Source organism: Babylonia areolata, chromosome 13 (genome assembly GCF_041734735.1).
Source record: "Babylonia areolata isolate BAREFJ2019XMU chromosome 13, ASM4173473v1, whole genome shotgun sequence".
Lineage (NCBI taxonomy): Eukaryota > Metazoa > Mollusca > Gastropoda > Neogastropoda > Buccinidae > Babylonia > Babylonia areolata.
Window position 1 is genome coordinate 33024581 of NC_134888.1, and position 17500 is coordinate 33042080.

Below are 17500 nucleotides of genomic sequence, written 5' to 3' on the forward strand. Positions count from 1 at the left end.
GGCAGCCTGTTGTGTAAAAAAAATGAGCCCGTGTTTGTAAAGCGCTTGGAGTTTGGGTCTCCGACCGAGGATAGGCGTTGTATAAGTATCCACATCATTATATATATTATATAATATGGTATATATAATATGGTATGATAAATATGATGTGATATGATATGATATACTATGATATAATTATGATATGATATGATATGACATACTATGATATAATTTGATATGATATGAATACTTATAAGCGTCTATCCTCGGTCACAAAGCAAGCTCTAAGCGCTTTACAAGATTTGCGCAACACGCTGCCTACCTGGGTAGAGCCGACTTACAGCTGCCATTAGACGCTCATCATTCGTTTTCTGTATCATTCAATCCGGTTTTTCAGTCACCCACTCACAAGTTAATTTGTTTTTTTGTTTTTGTTTTTTTTAAATTACCGTTCAACGCTTCCTTTGATGAGACGGAATCGTACAGTCGTGTCAGTTTCTTTGTACCCTCTACCCTAACTTACCCCCACCCCTCACCACCCCCTACCCTTACCACCTACCGCAACCACCACTACCCCTCCTCTTCACTACTCCACCCCTTCCGCACATCCCCCCCCCCCCGCCCCCCCGAACCACCACCACCACCCAATCCATGATAACAAAAAAATCAGCAGAGGCATCATCATCATCATCATCATCATCATCATCATGAACAAGAGAGGCAAGGCCTTCAAGACTCACTTGTGATAAATTAAGTCCCTTCGCATTAATTACAGAGTAATTTCCCTTTTTTACTATCTGCACCAAAACGTTTGCAAAATAAATAAAAAATTCCATGCTCAGCAAAAGAAGTTCCTGTTTGAGCAAAAAATGATAATAATGACTCCTCTTGTTGTTGTGTCAGAATAAGAGGTCAAAGTGCCAAGTTTAGAGAATACAAAAAATATAAAAATAACAGTGAATGCAGTTTGCATATAATTAGGCTTCTTTTTTTTTTTCTTTTTTCTTTTTTTTGTGTGCCCATCCCAGCGGTGCAATATTGTTTTAAACAAGATGACTGGAAAGAACTGAATTTTTCCTATTTTTATGCCAAATTTGGTGTCAACTGACAAAGTATTTGCAGAGAAAATATCAATGTTAAAGTTTACCACGGACACACAGACACACGGCCACACACACACACACACACACACACACACAGACAACCGAACACCGAAACTTTGTTTACACAAGTGAGTCAACAAACAGCAACAAAACCAGTAACGAGTAGAACCGACAAATCAACATCGCCAACAACGACAACACCTGCTCGCGACAACAACGACAACAACAACAACAACTAGCAACAAAAACAACAATAACAACATCGAACATCAAGAAGAAAATCAGTAACATAAACAAGAGAGGCAAGGCCTTCAAGACTCACTTGTGATAAATTACGGCCCTAGCATTAATTACAGAGTAATTTCCCTTTTTCACTATCTGCACCAAAACGTTTGCAAAATAAATAAAAATTCCATGCTTAGCAAAAGAAGTTCCTGTTTGAACAAAAAATGATAATAATGACTCCTCTTGTTGTTGTGTCAGAATAAGAGGTCAAAGTGCCAAGTTTAGAGAATACAAAAAATATAAATATAACAGTAAATGCAGTTTGCATATAATTAGGCTTCATTTTTTAAATTTTTTTGTGCCCATCCCAGCGGTGCAATATTGTTTTAAACAAGATGACTGGAAAGAATTGAATTTTTCCTATTTTTATGCCTAATTTGGTGTCAACTGACAAAGTATTTGCAGAGAAAATGTCAATGTTAAAGTTTACCACGGACACACACACACACACACACACACACACACAGACAACCGAACACCGGGTTAAAACATAGACTCACTTTGTTTACACAAGTGAGTCAATAAACAACAAGTTCACCACCACCACAACGGCGACCCAAAGAAGCTGCATTTTAACCCTTTTCTTTTGTACAAAATTATTATTATCTTTATCATTATAATTATTCTTATTCTTCTTATCAGTGGCATCAGTAGCAGTAGTAATAATAGTAGTAGGAGGAGGAGCAGCAGCAGCAGTAGGAGTAGTAGTAGTAGTAGCAGCAGTAGCAGCAACAGTAGTAGTAGCAGTAGTAGCAGCAGCAGTAGTAGCAACAGCATCAGCAGCAGTAGAAGCAGTAGCAGCAGTAGAAGCAGTAGCAGCAGTAGTAGCAGCAACAGCAGCAGTAGTAGCTACAGAAGTAACAGCAGCAGCAGTAGTAGCTGCAGTAGTAGTAGCAGCATTAGTAGCAGCAGTAGTAGCTGCAGCAGCAGTAGTAGCTGCAGTAGTAGTAGTAGTAGCAGCAGCAGTAGTAGTAGTAGCAGCAGCAGCAGTAGCAGCAGCAGCAGCAGCATTCAGTATCTGGCCTTTCGGTGGTGCAGGTCAACGTGAAACAGTCCCGCCCTCTCAAGTGCTCTTGGACCGGGGACCCCCACATCACAGGATTCAGTGGAGAGTGAGTCGGTCTGTCTGTCTGTCTGCCACTTTACCTGTCTGTCTGTCTGTCTGTATGCCGCTTTAGCTGTCTGTCAAGCTGTCTGTCTGTCTGCCGCTTTAGCTGTCTGTCTGTCGCTTTAGCTGTCTGTCTGTCTGTCTGCCGCTTTAGCTGTCTGTCTGTCTGTCTCTCAAGCTGTCTGTCTGTCTGTCGCTTTAGCTGTCTGTCTGTCTGTCTGTCGCTTTAGCTGTCTGTCTGTCTGTCTGCCGCTTTAGCTGTCTGTCTGTCAAGCTGTCTGTCTGTCAAGCTGTCTGTCTGTCTGCCGCTTTAGCTGTCTGTCTGCCGCTTTAGCTGTCTGTCTGTCTGCTGCTTTAGCTGTCTGTCTGTCTGTCTGCCGCTTTAGCTGTCTGTCAAGCTGTCTGTCTGCCGCTTTAGCTGTCTGTCAAGCTGTCTGTCTGTCTGCCGCTTTAGCTGTCTGTCTGTCTGCCGCTTTAGCTGTCTGTCAAGCTGTCTGTCTGTCTGCCGCTTTAGCTGTCTGTCAAGCTGTCTGTCTGTCTGCCGCTTTAGCTGTCTGTCAAGCTGTCTATCTGTCTGCCGTTTTAGCTGTCTGTCAAGCTGTCTGTCTGTCTGCCGTTTTAGCTGTCTGTCAAGCTGTCTGTCTGTCTGCCGTTTTAGCTGTCTGTCAAGCTGTCTGTCTGTCTGCCGCTTTAGCTGTCTCTCTCTGTCTGCCGCTTTACTGTTTGTCAAGCTGTCTGTCTGTCTGCCGCTTTAGCTGTCTGTCAAGCTGTCTGTCTGTCTGCCGCTTTAGCTGTCTGTCAAGCTGTCTGTCTGCCGCTTTAGCTGTCTGTCTGTCTGCCGCTTTAGCTGTCTGTCAAGCTGTCTGTCTGCCGCTTTAGCTGTCTGTCAAACTGTCTGTCTGCCGCTTTAGCTGTCTGTCTGTCTGCCGCTTTAGCTGTCTGTCAAGCTGTCTGTCTGTCTGCCGCTTTAGCTGTCTGTATGTCTGCCGCTTTAGCTGTCTGTCAAGCTGTCTGTCTGCCGCTTTAGCTGTCTGTATGTCTGCCGCTTTAGCTGTCTGTCAAGCTGTCTGTCTGCCGCTTTAGCTGTCTGTCTGTCTACCGCTTTAGCTGTCTGTCAAGCTGTCTGTCTGTCTGCCGCTTTAGCTGTCTGTCTGTCTGCCGCTTTAGCTGTCTATTCGTCAAGTTGTCAGTCTGTCTGTCTGTCTGAGAGAGGGACGGAGAGAGAGAGAGAGAGGGAGATAACGATAACGATGTTTTATTCAAGAAAGGCTAAGACCTCATTTGAACGGGGTATACATAAATAGAAAGTATTTTAGAAAACGATGTGCACAAAAAAAAGAAAAAAAGAAAAAAGAAAAAAAAGTACATGTAATTCGTGAATATTATAAATATATCTTTGAACATTATCGTAGTATCAGCTCATAATGGCTCTTCTCTGAAACGAATTATACAGAAAAACTGTGAAGTTCTTGATAGCAGATTAATTTCTGCAAGACATTAATACTGATAGTCTGAAAAAGGTTGGTCTGCTATAATACTTTGAAGGGATGAATCTTTTTCTAAGAGAGAGAGAGAGAGAGACGCGCGCGCGCGCGCGCGCACACACACACACACACACACACACACACACACACACACACACACACACACACACACACACACACACACACACACAGGTTCATTTTTCAGTATTTTTGTTGCAGGCGATATCATTTATTTGATGCTGGGGACTTCACTATGTATAAAACTGACACGGACGACTTTGAGGTAGGCTTGATTTCTTGAGTCACAACCACCTGTCGTAATCAAACCATGAAAAGGAGCTTACTGGAATATACTGATCTTCAAATGGAACGCATGAAATGGAATATACTGATCTTCAAATGGAACGCATGAAATGGAGTATACTGATCTTCAATCTACCAATTGTTCCAGTTTTCATCGTTTTGTTACCTTTAATCGACTATTCCAGTTACTATTCTTATTCATCGTTCTTATTATCTTATTTTGTTTTAATTTATTTCTTTATTTTTATGTTTTGTGTCGTTCTTTATTTTTGTTTTGTGTCGTTAAATGGGCAGAATTGTGAAAAGGCCTTTATTTTGCCTGATTCTTTACCCATTAAAGATTCAATCAATCTTCTTCTTCTTCTTCTTCTTCTTCTTCCTCCTCCTCCTCCTCCTCCTCCTCCTCATCATCATCATCTTCTTCTTCTTCTTCTAACCTGTCTCATTGTGAAGAGTAATGGAGGCGCCGTCCAGAAGAACTTTTCTTCAGATTCCGTCAGGTCTGTCAGTTTTGTGTCCAAGCCCTTGGGTTATCGGCTTATGGCTTTCCTGCTCATTCTGCAATTTTGTCAGTCCATCATTTATTTCTGTCTTGTCATGCATTGTGAATAAAGAACTGTGTCTTTTACCAGATAACTTTCTTATCTTTTATTAACCCTCGTCTCATGAATAGATAATTTTTCCTTTGTCTTACCACTTGCCTATCTTATATTCATCTGGTTGATAAAGAATTGTGTCCTTCGTACAGTAATTTACTTATCTTTTATTGCGCCTCGTATTTATAATCACACTGATTTTCAAAACTGTGTCTTGTACCGTGCTTATTGTTTATTGTGACTTGTTGATAGATAATTGTGTCTGTTGTCTTGTGATGTGCTTACCTTTTATTACCCTCGTTACTAAATAATTTTGTCTGTTGTCTTGTGACGTGCTTACCTTTTATTACCCTCGTTACTAAATAATTGTGTCTGTTATCTTGTGATGTGCTTATTTGTTATCACCCTCGTTACTAAATGATTGTGTCTGTTATCTTGTGATGGGCTTACCTTTTATTACCCTCGTTAATAAATCATTGTCTGTTCTTGTGAGGTGCTTACCTTTTATCACCCTCGTTAATAAATGATTGTGTCTGTTGTCTTGTGATGTGATTACCTTTCTTTACCCTCATTAATAAATCATTGTGTCTTTTTGCCTTGTGAGGTGCTTACCTTTTATCACCCTCGTTAATACGTCATTGTGTGTGTTGTCTTTTGATGGGCTTACCTTTTATTACCCTCGTTAATAAATAATTGTGTGTGTTGTCTTGTGATGGGCTTACCTTTTATTACTCTCGTTAATAAATCATTGTGTCTGTTGTATTGTGGCTTGCTTACCTTTTATTACCCTCGTTAATAAATGATTGTGTCTGTTGTCTTGTGATGTGCTTACCTTTTATTACTACGCCTCGATTTTCATACAGGAGTTTTTGTTTTCTGTTTTCTTTCCTTTTTTTTGGGGGGGGGGGGGGGGGTCCTTGCATTGAAGGTTATATTACCCCATATTGAACTACCATCCTCATCATTATCAGAATTTTGCACAGTTTATACGTATATATGACTGTAGTCGAAATACACCATTAACACATTAAGCTACTGTAGAGTATTACAGCAACAATGAACTTGCGAGGATGTTTCTAGTTCATAAAAAAAAAGAAAAAAAAAAAGAAATATGAACAAAATCAAAACAATGCTTAAATAAGTAACTAAATAAGTATCAGTATCAGTAGCTCAAAGAAGTCGTCAATGCGTTCGGACAAATCCATATACGCTACAGCACTTCTGCTAAGCAGGTGCCGCGACTGACCAGCAGCGTAACCCAACGCACATTGTCAGGCCTTGAGAAACAAATAAAGAAAGGAAAATGGAAAGGAATCAATTCAAACGAAAGCAACTTGTACCCGTCTCTCTTTCCTTCCTTCCTTCCTTTTTTTGTGCGCATTAAGTAGACTTCATCAAGATTTTGCTCCTTATAAATATTATTATTATTATTAGTAGTAGTAGTAGTAGTAGTAGTAGTAGTAGTAGTAGTATGCGCCTCGTATTTATAATCACACTGATTTTCAAAACTGTGCCTTGTACCGTGCTTATTGTTTATTGTGACTTGTTGATAGATAATTGTGTCTGTTATCTTGTGAGGTGCTTACCTTTTATTACCCTCGTTACTAAATAATTTTGTCTGTTGTCTTGTGACGTGCTTACCTTTTATCACCCTTGTTACTAAATAATTGTGTCTGTTATCTTGTGATGTGCTTATTTGTTATCACCCTCGTTACTAAATGATTGTGTCTGTTATCTTGTGATGGGCTTACCTTTTATTACCATCGTTACTAAATAATTGTGTCTGTTATCTTGTGAGGTGCTTACCTTTTATCATCCTCGTTACTAAATAATTTTGTCTGTTGTCTTGTGACGTGCTTATCTTTTATCACCCTCGTTACTAAATAATTGTGTCTGTTATCTTGTGATGTGCTTATTTTTTATCACCCTCGTTAATAAATGATTGTGTCTGTTATCTTGTGATGTGCTTACCTTTTATCACCCTCGTTAATAAATGATTGTGTCTGTTATCTTGTGATGTGCTTACTTTTTATCACCCTCGTTACTAAATAATTGTGTCTGTTATCTTGTGATGTGCTTATTTTTTATCACCCTCGTTAATAAATGATTGTGTCTGTTATCTTGTGATGGGCTTACCTTTTATTACCCTCGTTACTAAATAATTGTGTCTGTTATCTTGTGATGTACTTACCTTTTATTACCCTCGTTAATAAATCATTGTCTGTTCTTGTGAGGTGCTTACCTTTTATCACCCTCGTTAATAAATGATTGTGTCTGTTATCTTGTGATGTGCTTACCTTTTATTACCCTCGTTAATAAATCATTGTGTCTTTTTGCCTTGTGAGGTGCTTACCTTTTATCACCCTCGTTGAAAAATGATTGTGTCTTTTTGCCTTGTGAGGTGCTTACCTTTTATCACCCTCGTTAATAAATAATTGTGTCTGTTATCTTGTGATGTGCTTATTTGTTATCACCCTCGTTACTAAATGATTGTGTCTGTTATCTTGTGATGTGCTTACCTTTTATTACTCTCGTTACTAAATAATTGTGTCTGTTGTCTTGTGACGTGCTTATCTTTTATCACCCTCGTTACTAAATAATTGTGCCTGTTATCTTGTGATGTGCTTATTTTTTATCACCCTCGTTAATAAATGATTGTGTCTGTTATCTTGTGATGGGCTTACCTTTTATTACCCTCGTTAATAAATCATTGTCTGTTCTTGTGAGGTGCTTACCTTTTATTACCCTCGTTACTAAATAATTGTGTCTGTTATCTTGTGATGTACTTACCTTTTATTACCCTCGTTAATAAATCATTGTCTGTTCTTGTGAGGTGCTTACCTTTTATTACCCTCGTTACTAAATAATTGTGTCTGTTATCTTGTGATGTGCTTACCTTTTATTACTCTCGTTACTAAATAATTGTGTCTGTTATCTTGTGATGTGCTTACCTTTTATTACTCTCGTTACTAAATAATTGTGTCTGTTATCTTGTGATTTGCTTACCTTTTATCACCCTCGTTACTAAATAATTGTGTCTGTTATCTTGTGATGTGCTTACTTTTTATCACCCTCGTTAATAAATGATTGTGTCTGTTATCTTGTGATGTGCTTACCTTTTATTACCCTCGTTACTAAATAATTGTGTCTGTTATCTTGTGATGTACTTACCTTTTATTACCCTCGTTAATAAATCATTGTCTGTTCTTGTGAGGTGCTTACCTTTTATCACCCTCGTTAATAAATGATTGTGTCTGTTATCTTGTGATGTGCTTACCTTTTATTACCCTCGTTAATAAATCATTGTGTCTTTTTGCCTTGTGAGGTGCTTACCTTTTATCACCCTCGTTGAAAAATGATTGTGTCTTTTTGCCTTGTGAGGTGCTTACCTTTTATCACCCTCGTTAATGAATAATTGTGTGTGTTGTCTTTGATGGGCTTACCTTTTATTACTCTCGTTAATAAATGATTGTGTCTGTTGTCTTGTGATGTGCTTACCTTTTATTACTACGCCTCGATTTTCATACAGGAGTTTTTGTTTTCTGTTTTCTTTCCTTTTTTTTTGGGGGGGGGGGGGGGTCCTTGCATTGAAGGTTATATTACCCATATTGAACTACCATCCTCATCATTATCAGAATTTTGCACAGTTTATACGTATATATGACTGTAGTCGAAATACACCATTAACACATTAAGCTACTGTAGAGTATTACAGCAACAATGAACTTGCGAGGATGTTTCTAGTTCATAAAAAAAAGAAAAAAAAAAGAAATATGAACAAAATCAAAACAATGCTTAAATAAGTAACTAAATAAGTATCAGTATCAGTAGCTCAAAGAAGTCGTCAATGCGTTCGGACAAATCCATATACGCTACAGCACTTCTGCTAAGCAGGTGCCGCGACTGACCAGCAGCGTAACCCAACGCACCTTGTCAGGCCTTGAGAAACAAATAAAGAAAGGAAAATGGAAAGGAATCAATTCAAACGAAAGCAACTTGTACCCGTCTCTCTTTCCTTCCTTCCTTCCTTTTTTTGTGCGCATTAAGTAGACTTCATCAAGATTTTGCTCCTTATAAATATTATTATTATTAGTAGTAGTAGTAGTAGTAGTAGTAGTATTTTTATGTATTTATCTATTTTTCTTTCTTTCTTTCTTTCTTTATTATTTTTTTTATTAAAACATATTTATTTATTTATAAAAAATTTTTTTTTAAAATTTAATTTATTTTATTTTCTAATTTTATTATTATTGCTATTTTATTTTATTGTGTTTTTGTTGTTTGTTTTTTCTGTTTTTGTTTTTTTCTCTCAAGGCCTGACTAAGCGCGTTGGGTTAAGATGTGGTGTAGCGTATATGGATTTGACCGAACGCAGTAACGGCTCCTTGAGCTACTGATACTGATACTGATACTTCCTTCTGTGTCAAGGTCCAGTCACGGACTTACGTGTGCAACAGACGGGTGGCCTGTCAGTGCGGTCTACTGGTCAAGGAGCACAACGACGTGATCCACATCAACAACTGTGGCGACATGAAGCACGCGCCCGTGGTGGAGACCTCCCAGCCACTAAGGGAAGGCACGGTCATTGAGCGCTCCAACGACGGCAAGCACATCATGGTCAGTCGGCCACAGGCAGTTCAGAGTTATGGTGTATCTTTCTTGTATAGTTTTCGACCTCCCGATACCCAAATACCACATGAATAGACCTGCACCAACTCAGTCCCGTGATATCCGCGTTTGAAATTACACATTTCCCACTGAACTATAAATCATCGTCTCAAAAATGCTGTTTCAACCAACTACCCAAAGTAGTTACACAATTTCCACTGAACTATAATTCATCGTCTCAAGAAATGCTGTCTCAACTAACTACCCGAAGTAGGTACACATTTTCCACTGAACTGCAAATCATCGTCTCAGAAAATACTGTCTCAACTAACTACCCAAAGTAGTTACACATTTCCCACTGAACTATAAATCATCGTCTCAAAAATGCTGTTTCAACCAACTACCCAAAGTAGTTACACATTGTCCACTGAACTACAAATCATCGTCTCAAAAATGCTGTTTCAACCAACTACCCAAAGTAGTTACACATTGTCCACTGAACTACAAATCATCGTCTCAGAAAATGCTGTCTCAGCTAACTACCCAAAGTAGTTACACATTGTCCACTGAACTATAAATCATCGTCTCAAAAATGCTGTTTCAACTAACTACCCAAAGTAGTTACACATTGTCCACTGAACTACAAATCATCGTCTCAGAAAATGCTGTCTCAGCTAACTACCCAAAGTAGTTACACATTTCCCACTGAACTACAATCATCGTCTCAGAAAATGCTGTCTCAGCTAACTACCCAAAGTAGTTACACATTTCCCACTGAACTACAAATCGTCTCAGAAAATGCTGTCTCAGCTAACTACCCAAAGTAGTTACACATTGTCCACTGAACTACAAATCATCGTCTCAGAAAATACTGTCTCAACTAACTACCCAAAGTAGTTACACATTGTACACTGAACTATAAATCATCGTCTCAGAAAATGCTGTCTCAACTAACTACCCAAAGTAGTTACACATTGTCCCACTGAACTATAAATCATCGTCTCAAAAACACAAAAAAACACAAAAAAACCCCAACAACGACAACAAACTACTTCATCCATTTTTCACCTGATTCCACCTCACCTCTTGCACACTTTCTGACACTGTCCACTCTTCCTCGATCCTTCTCTCCCAGTTCTGTTTTTTCCTTTCTGTTCCATTTGATCTGTTTTGCACCATTTTCTTCTGATTAGTACCTACTATGTCACTAGAACTTTACAGCTAGTGCCGGACAGTAAACATTTCAGTTCGTTCTTTAGTTTAGCGTCTTTTCATTATCAGTGATATTAGACGATTAGAGGTGAGGAGGGGGGGGAGGGGAGAGGGAAAAGGAAAACAGAGAAGGTAGAAAAATACCCAAAAATGCATAACTTACATGCAATTACATTTAACAATAACAATTCAATAATGATAAAAATAATCAGTAAGCATTAACACATTTCTGAAGTACATTAAAGGAATGTAGAAATAAGGCTATGCACTAATGCCTGTGAAAGTTCGACCATAAGAACCTCGTCAGAAATAACTTTCCAAAAATCATCTGCAGAATAGTTATTCTCTTTGAAGTACTTGGGCAAGAAGAAACTGCTGACAGTGAAACAAACAATGTTGCAAGCTGAACTGCTTACCACAGATGCATGTAACATTTTTACTATACTTTGTCTTCAGCGCATCAAGTTTTATACGGAAGAAAGCAGAGGTTATTAATCTTGTATAGCAAGCTGATGGATTCGGTATCTTTTCTTTAATAATATTCTCGGGGAATAATGTCCATATATGTTTTAAAAACTTTTCCTTCCATCGGTTATGAAATCGACCCCATGCTGATTTTTCCAACACAGTGTATGCCTCTTTTACGGAAAGACGGACATGTATTTTTGTCGTTTTTTCTGAATCTTGTGCTCCTCTTTTAGCTGCTTTATCAGTAGTTTCATTGCCATGAATGCCCACATGAGAAGGCACCCAACAAAAACTGACCTCAGTCCCTTTAATCCTCAAACAATGTACCAAATGATTTGCCTCAATAACTAAGTGAGGTCTTGTTTCAAGGCTACATAATTCTAGAGCATAAAGTACTGATTTGGAATCAGCCAAGAATGCTATTTTCGAGAAAACTATTTGATGGCTCACTAAGTAGTTCAGAGCTTGTATAATAGCAATTAGCACAGCTGTGACTATGGAAATATGTTTTCCAATAAAGTAAGATTTTTCAACTTAAAAGGCAGGAATATAGAAAGCCGCACCAGCATTTTTGTCATCCATCTGTAAATATATGGAGATGATTCTGATATTTTTCTGTCATCAGATTCTTTTCTGACATCAGATTCTTTTAACAAATTTGAAACGTAAGTTGCAACTGTTTCTTGTGATGAAATGGCTTTAGCTCTTTTAGGAAAATCAATGTCAAATCTTACTGTCAGTTCATCAGCAATGAATTTTGTTGTCATTGAAGTGTATCTCACGGCGGTTGTTGCTGTTGCTAATTCACGATGTTCATTTCAGTGTCCAGTGTCCAGTGTTCAGTGTTCAGTGTTCTCTCTCTCTCTCTCTCTCTCTCTCTCTCTCTCTCTCTCTCAACAGAAAAATATATCAAGATCGTAACAAACAAGTGGCATAGAATCTGTTTTGCGAGGCTCAGATTGAGAGCACTTGGACTGAATGCCAACAGAAGATGGTTCGATTCAGATGTAGCGACATCCCCTTGCCCAATGTGTGGTGAAAGCCCAGAAGATGAAAACCATTTCATATTTAACTGCAAAGGATACGAAGAATTGCGAAAAATCTGTACCCTTTTCAATACAGCTCCAGTCTCGAGAAAAGATTTGTTCGTTCATACTGATAACAGAAAATGAAGACATGATACTCTCACTAGCAAAATATGTGTCCGAGGCAGTAAATATACGTAAAACGTCTACTATCGGTCCAAATACTCACTAATCAATTAAAAACTTAGAATGGGTTCTATGAGGGAAAAAAAGGCATAGACAAAAAGGGACGGTTACATTTGGATGGTCAATTTCGACAATGTATTTTTATGATGTGTTCGTATTGATATGGCGTGTTTCGGTGTCACATGCTTAGATAATCATTATATGTTTTATATGTACTTTGTTATGTGTTCGTGTTCGTATTGATATGATGTGTGTTGATGTCACATGCTTAATTAAATAATTAGTATACGGATTATATGTACTTTGTTTCCTGCGTACTGTTCAAACCTTGGAGAGGAACAACTTCGGGGGGAGGGGGGGGGGGGGCGTGGGGGGGGAGGGGCGGGGACAGTACCCGCCTGCCACATGGACTTTTCGAGCAAATGACAAAGTACCAAAGTGCCGCTTGTCCCTTAGTAGTTTAGTTTACTTTGTTTATGTTTTTCCTTTCTGTTCCATTTAATTTGTTTTGCACCATTTTTGTTCTGATTTGTTCCTACTATGTCACTAGAGCTTTACAGCTAATGACATTAAACATTTGAGTATTCAGTGTTCCCTCTCTCTCTCTCTGTGTAAGTATGCTTTCAGTAGTTTTGCTTAAGTGCCTTACTTGAGTGTTTGATTGGTATATTGTTGTCGTTGCCAAAACATTTCACGTGTCTGGAACCGATTGATAGCAAATGTAACAACTAAACATCTCTTGATACGGGCCGAAAAGGCCTGATAAGTAAAACGCTTGCATCCATATTCGTATTCTTATTCTCCATCTTCTCTCTCTCTCTCTCTCTCTCTCTCTCTCTCTCTCTCTCTCTCTCTCTCTCTCTCTCTCTCTCTCTCTCTCTCTCTCTCTCTCTCTCTCTCTCTCTCTCTCTCTCTCTCTCTCTCTCTCGTCGGTACTTCCTTTCCTCCACCCCTCAACCCACACACTTAACAAACAAACAAAACTCACGAAACCTCCTCCTCCTCCCCTCCTCTCTGTCTCTCTCTCCTTTCTTTTTCATTGTACCGCATACGACGATAAACGAAAAAAAAACCTGTAGTATGATAAATTCTTTCTTTGGTAATCCGAGTCACAATCATGTTGTGAGTATTATTTCGAATGACAATGAAAACTCTTTGAAAGCTCTAGCAAGGTTCATAGCAGAAGCAATGCTTGTGAGAAAAAAGATAATGGAAGAAAATGACAACTAATCCAATGATGATCAACATTTAACCGCACGTTTCATGTATGTATCTGTACGCACGTGAGTGCGTGCATTATTAGGTATGTATTTTGCGCGCGCGCGTGTGTGTGTATGTGTGTGTGTGTGTGTGTGTGTGTGTGTGTGTGTGTGTGTGTGTGTGATTGATGTTAGAACCATTCAAGAGGTGCAACAATATGCTTAATATGATATCCCCCTTGTCCTGAGGGCTGTATTGCTATGTGGACAATAAATGACTTTCACGTTTCACGTTTCTCTCTCTCCTCTCTCTCTCTCTCTCTCTCTCTCTCTCCCCCCCCTCCTCAGGTGTACCTGCCCTCAGGACGGGAGGTGAAGATGGACGTGGGCTCCTTCTATCACAACGTCTACCTGACGGTTCCCGCTTCAGACGGCACCAGCGGCCACGGCAGAGGCATCTGCGGCACCCCCGACGGCCGAGCGGACAACGAGTTCACCCACAGCAACGGCACCGTTGAGAAGAACCCTTGCGCCGGCAAGAGCATATGTGTGCCTGCCAGTTTCGAGGAGTCTTGGAGGTTCGTAGGTATATGTATGTAGGCATGTCTGCATGTTTATATATATGTGTCTGTCTGTCCATCTATCTATGAGGTTGGTAGGAATATGTATGTGTGTATGCATGTATGTATCTACATGTATATATTTAGATAGGTACGGGGTTCGTAGGTATACGTATTTCTGTATCCATCTGTATGTTGTTGTTTTTTTAGATAGATAGATAGATATACATATACATATATACATGTATGTGTGTATGTGTGCCTTGGTTGCTTAATCCATTCATAGTATCCCTTTCCGGCCCTAACCTTTACACTCTGACTCCTGCCTGGCCTTGACCTCTGCTCTCAGTACTTGCCAGATGCCGCTGTGCCACACCCGATCGAATGCCTTCTTGAAGTCGATGAAGTTGTGAAAGATGTCCTTTTGGTGTTGTAGATGTTTTTCAATGAGGACTCGACAGTTGAATATTTGTTCGACAGTGCTCCGCCCTTTTCTAAAGCCTGCTAGTTCTTCTGATAGCAGCTCCTCAGCCTTGGATTTCAATCGGTTGAGGATGATGCGGAGCATGACTTTGCTTGGGTGGCTAATCAGACTTACAGTCCTGTAATTTTTACACTGCTTGAGGTTGCCCTTCTTGGGTAGAGGAATCACCAGCGATTGGGTCCATTCTGTTGGCCACTTCTTTTCTGTCCAGATCTTCTGACATAGCATTGTTAGTGCTTCTGTGGACTCCTTCCCTCCGTACTTCAAAAGCTCAGATGGGACGTTGTCCACTCCTGGGGATTTCTCTGGCTTCAGACTCTGTATTGCAGCCTCAACCTCCTCCTTCAATACTTGGAGATTTCCCTCACAGTCTGTGGATCGTGGGTTGTCCTGCAATATGGATGAGTCTGGATTGAGCTGGTAGTTGTAGAGGCCGTCACAGTATTCTGTCCACCTCTTCAGGACTTCTTCGCTATCTGTCAGTAGCTTGCCATCCTTATCTTCGATGACAGCTGATCTTGGCTGGCTAGTCTTGGTGAGGGTCTTGAGGGTGCTATAGGCTCTTTTGCTGTTCCCTGCGAAGAAGTTGAGGAAGGCATGGAAGCAGGGAAGCAGGGAACTGTGGTAGGTATCCACAAATACATAAGCACTGAAGGCCTGACTAGGCGCGTTGGGTTATGCTACGCTTGTTGGTCAGGCTAGCTCAGCCTAGCGGACGTGGTGTGGCGTATATGGCTTTGTCCGAACGCTGCAGTAGTGACGCCTCTTTGAATAACTGAACTCAACTGAACTGAACCACCACCTCCTTTTCTTCTGGTCCCGCCACTTTCAGAACGATGCTATCCCCAGCACGACTTCGCCTCCCCACTCCGCCCCCACTGGCCCCTCCCCCACCCCCTCCTCAACACTTCGCCCCCCACCCCCCAACACCCACACACACACAGCCACCCGCCCCCTGACCTTTCGCACTCGGCCTCTTTTTGTCTCCGTCCAGACACAACACGACGGAGAGTCTGTTCCACACCCTCCCACCCACCGTGCCCACGCACACACAGGTCCCTCACTACTGCCAGTGTGACGATGGGGTGACTGGGGCCCCGCGGATCAACTGCTCCGTGGCAGCGGACCTGAAGCACGCGCAGAGGGTGAGCCGTGTTGTGTTGTGTTTTTGTTGTGTTTGTGGTTGTGTTTGTGTTGTGTTTGTGTTGTGTTTGTATTTGTGTTGTGTTTGTGTTGTGTTTGTGTTGTGTTTGTATTTGTGTTGTGTTTGTGGTTGTGTTTGTGTTGTGTTTGTATTTGTGTTGTGTTTGTGTTGTGTTTGTGTTTGTGTTGTGTTTGTGTTGTGTTTGTATTTGTGTTGTGTTTGTGTTGTGTTTGTGTTGTGTTTGTATTTGTGTTGTGTTTGTGTTGTGTTTGTATTTGTGTTATGTTTGTGTTTGTGTTGTGTTTGTATTTGTGTTGTGTTTGTGTTGTATTTGTGTTGTGTTGTATTTGTGTTTGTGTTGTGTTGTATTTGTGTTTGTGTTGTGTTGTGTTTGTGTTTGTGTTGTGTTTGCATTTGTGTTATGTTGTGGTGTGTTTGTGTTGTGTGGGTTTGGTTGTGTTCTGTGTTTGTGTTGTGTTGTTTTGTTTTGTGTTGTGTGAGTTTGGTTGTGATGTGTTGTGTTGTGTTGTTTGTGCTGTGTTGTACTGTGTTGTGTGGGTTTGGTTGTGTTTGTTGTATTGGTTTGGTTGTGTTGTGTTGTGTGGGTTTGGTTGTGTTGTGTTGTGTGGGTTTGGTTGTGTTGTGTTGCGTTGTGTTTGTGTTTGTGTTGTATTGTGTCATGTTGTGTTGTGCTGTGTCGTGTAGTGTGGGTTGTGTTGTGTTGTGTTGCTTTGTGCTGTGCTGTACTATGCTCTGCTGTGCTGTGCCGTGAATGGGTTGGAATGGGTTGGAATGTGTCTCTTGTGTATTCGTGTGTGTGTGTGTGTGTGTGTGTGTGTGTGTGTGTGTGTGTGTGTGTGTGTGTGTGTGTGTGTGTGTGTGTGTGTTGTGCAGTGCTCCCCTTGCGGACCCACCAACAACCTGCCAGCTTTCCTAGCCCCCCAAACGGGCTGGTCCACCACCAAGAGAGAGGCGGACTTCACTCGTATGGACTTGCCCGAGCCTCCTCACACCGTACAGCGCAGTGAGTTGTGTGTAAAAAAGTGAAAGTTATATGAAGCGAGACTTTAACCTGTAAGTTAGGAGTTGTTTTGGAGCTCTACCCGAATCAGAGGGAGCGGCTGCCTCGGGCTTAGGACAGAGTGTGCGATCGGGCTGGCAGCATCATTTCCCTGAGAGAGAGAGAGAGAGAGAGAGAGAGAGAGAGAGAGAGAGACAGAGACAGAGACAGAGACAGAGACATCGAGGGAAACTTTCAGAACAGCGATTTTGTTCTCTTTCTGTTTTTATTGTCTTTGGGGTTGTTTTTTTTTTTTTTTTTACTTACTTGTATTCTTTTTTTGTTGTTGTTGTTTTTCTGTTTGTTTTTTGTTTTTGGTCTTTGTAATTTTTTTTAAGATGGGGAAGGAGGTGTGTGTGTGTGTGTGTGTGTGTGTGTGTGTGTGTGTGTGTGTGTGTGTGTGTGTGTGTGTGTGTGTGTGTGTGTGTGTGTGTGTGTGTGTGTGTGTGTGTGTGTGTGTGTGTGTGTGTGTGTGTGTGTGTAGGTGTGTGTGTGTTGGACTGTAAACCATCATCGTGGATTCAGTGTGGGGGTGGCAGTTTCAATCAAAAATGAAGATCCAGAAAGTCCCTTCCAGAGAAATGAAAAGAATGTGATAGACCTTTTTTTAAACATCAACACGGAGGTATCCATATTGTCCCGTAAGAATCTTCAGACGATACTTAGACTTGCACGTAGCAGAACAGGTAATAC

At 40.5% G+C, this 17500-nt stretch overlaps 1 protein-coding gene across 1 annotated transcript in view; it reads left to right on the forward strand.

Annotated features, from left to right (window-relative positions):
• The window catches only part of LOC143288745 (von Willebrand factor D and EGF domain-containing protein-like), a 52763-nt gene that overhangs the window by 14865 nt on the left and 20398 nt on the right, over positions 1-17500 (forward strand). Inside the window, exons 7-12 of the mRNA XM_076597371.1 lie at positions 2409-2482; positions 4182-4245; positions 9290-9478; positions 13908-14137; positions 15598-15748; positions 16642-16771. Of these exons, the coding sequence (XP_076453486.1) occupies positions 2409-2482; positions 4182-4245; positions 9290-9478; positions 13908-14137; positions 15598-15748; positions 16642-16771 (838 nt within the window). The remainder of the gene's footprint in view (positions 1-2408; positions 2483-4181; positions 4246-9289; positions 9479-13907; positions 14138-15597; positions 15749-16641; positions 16772-17500) is intronic.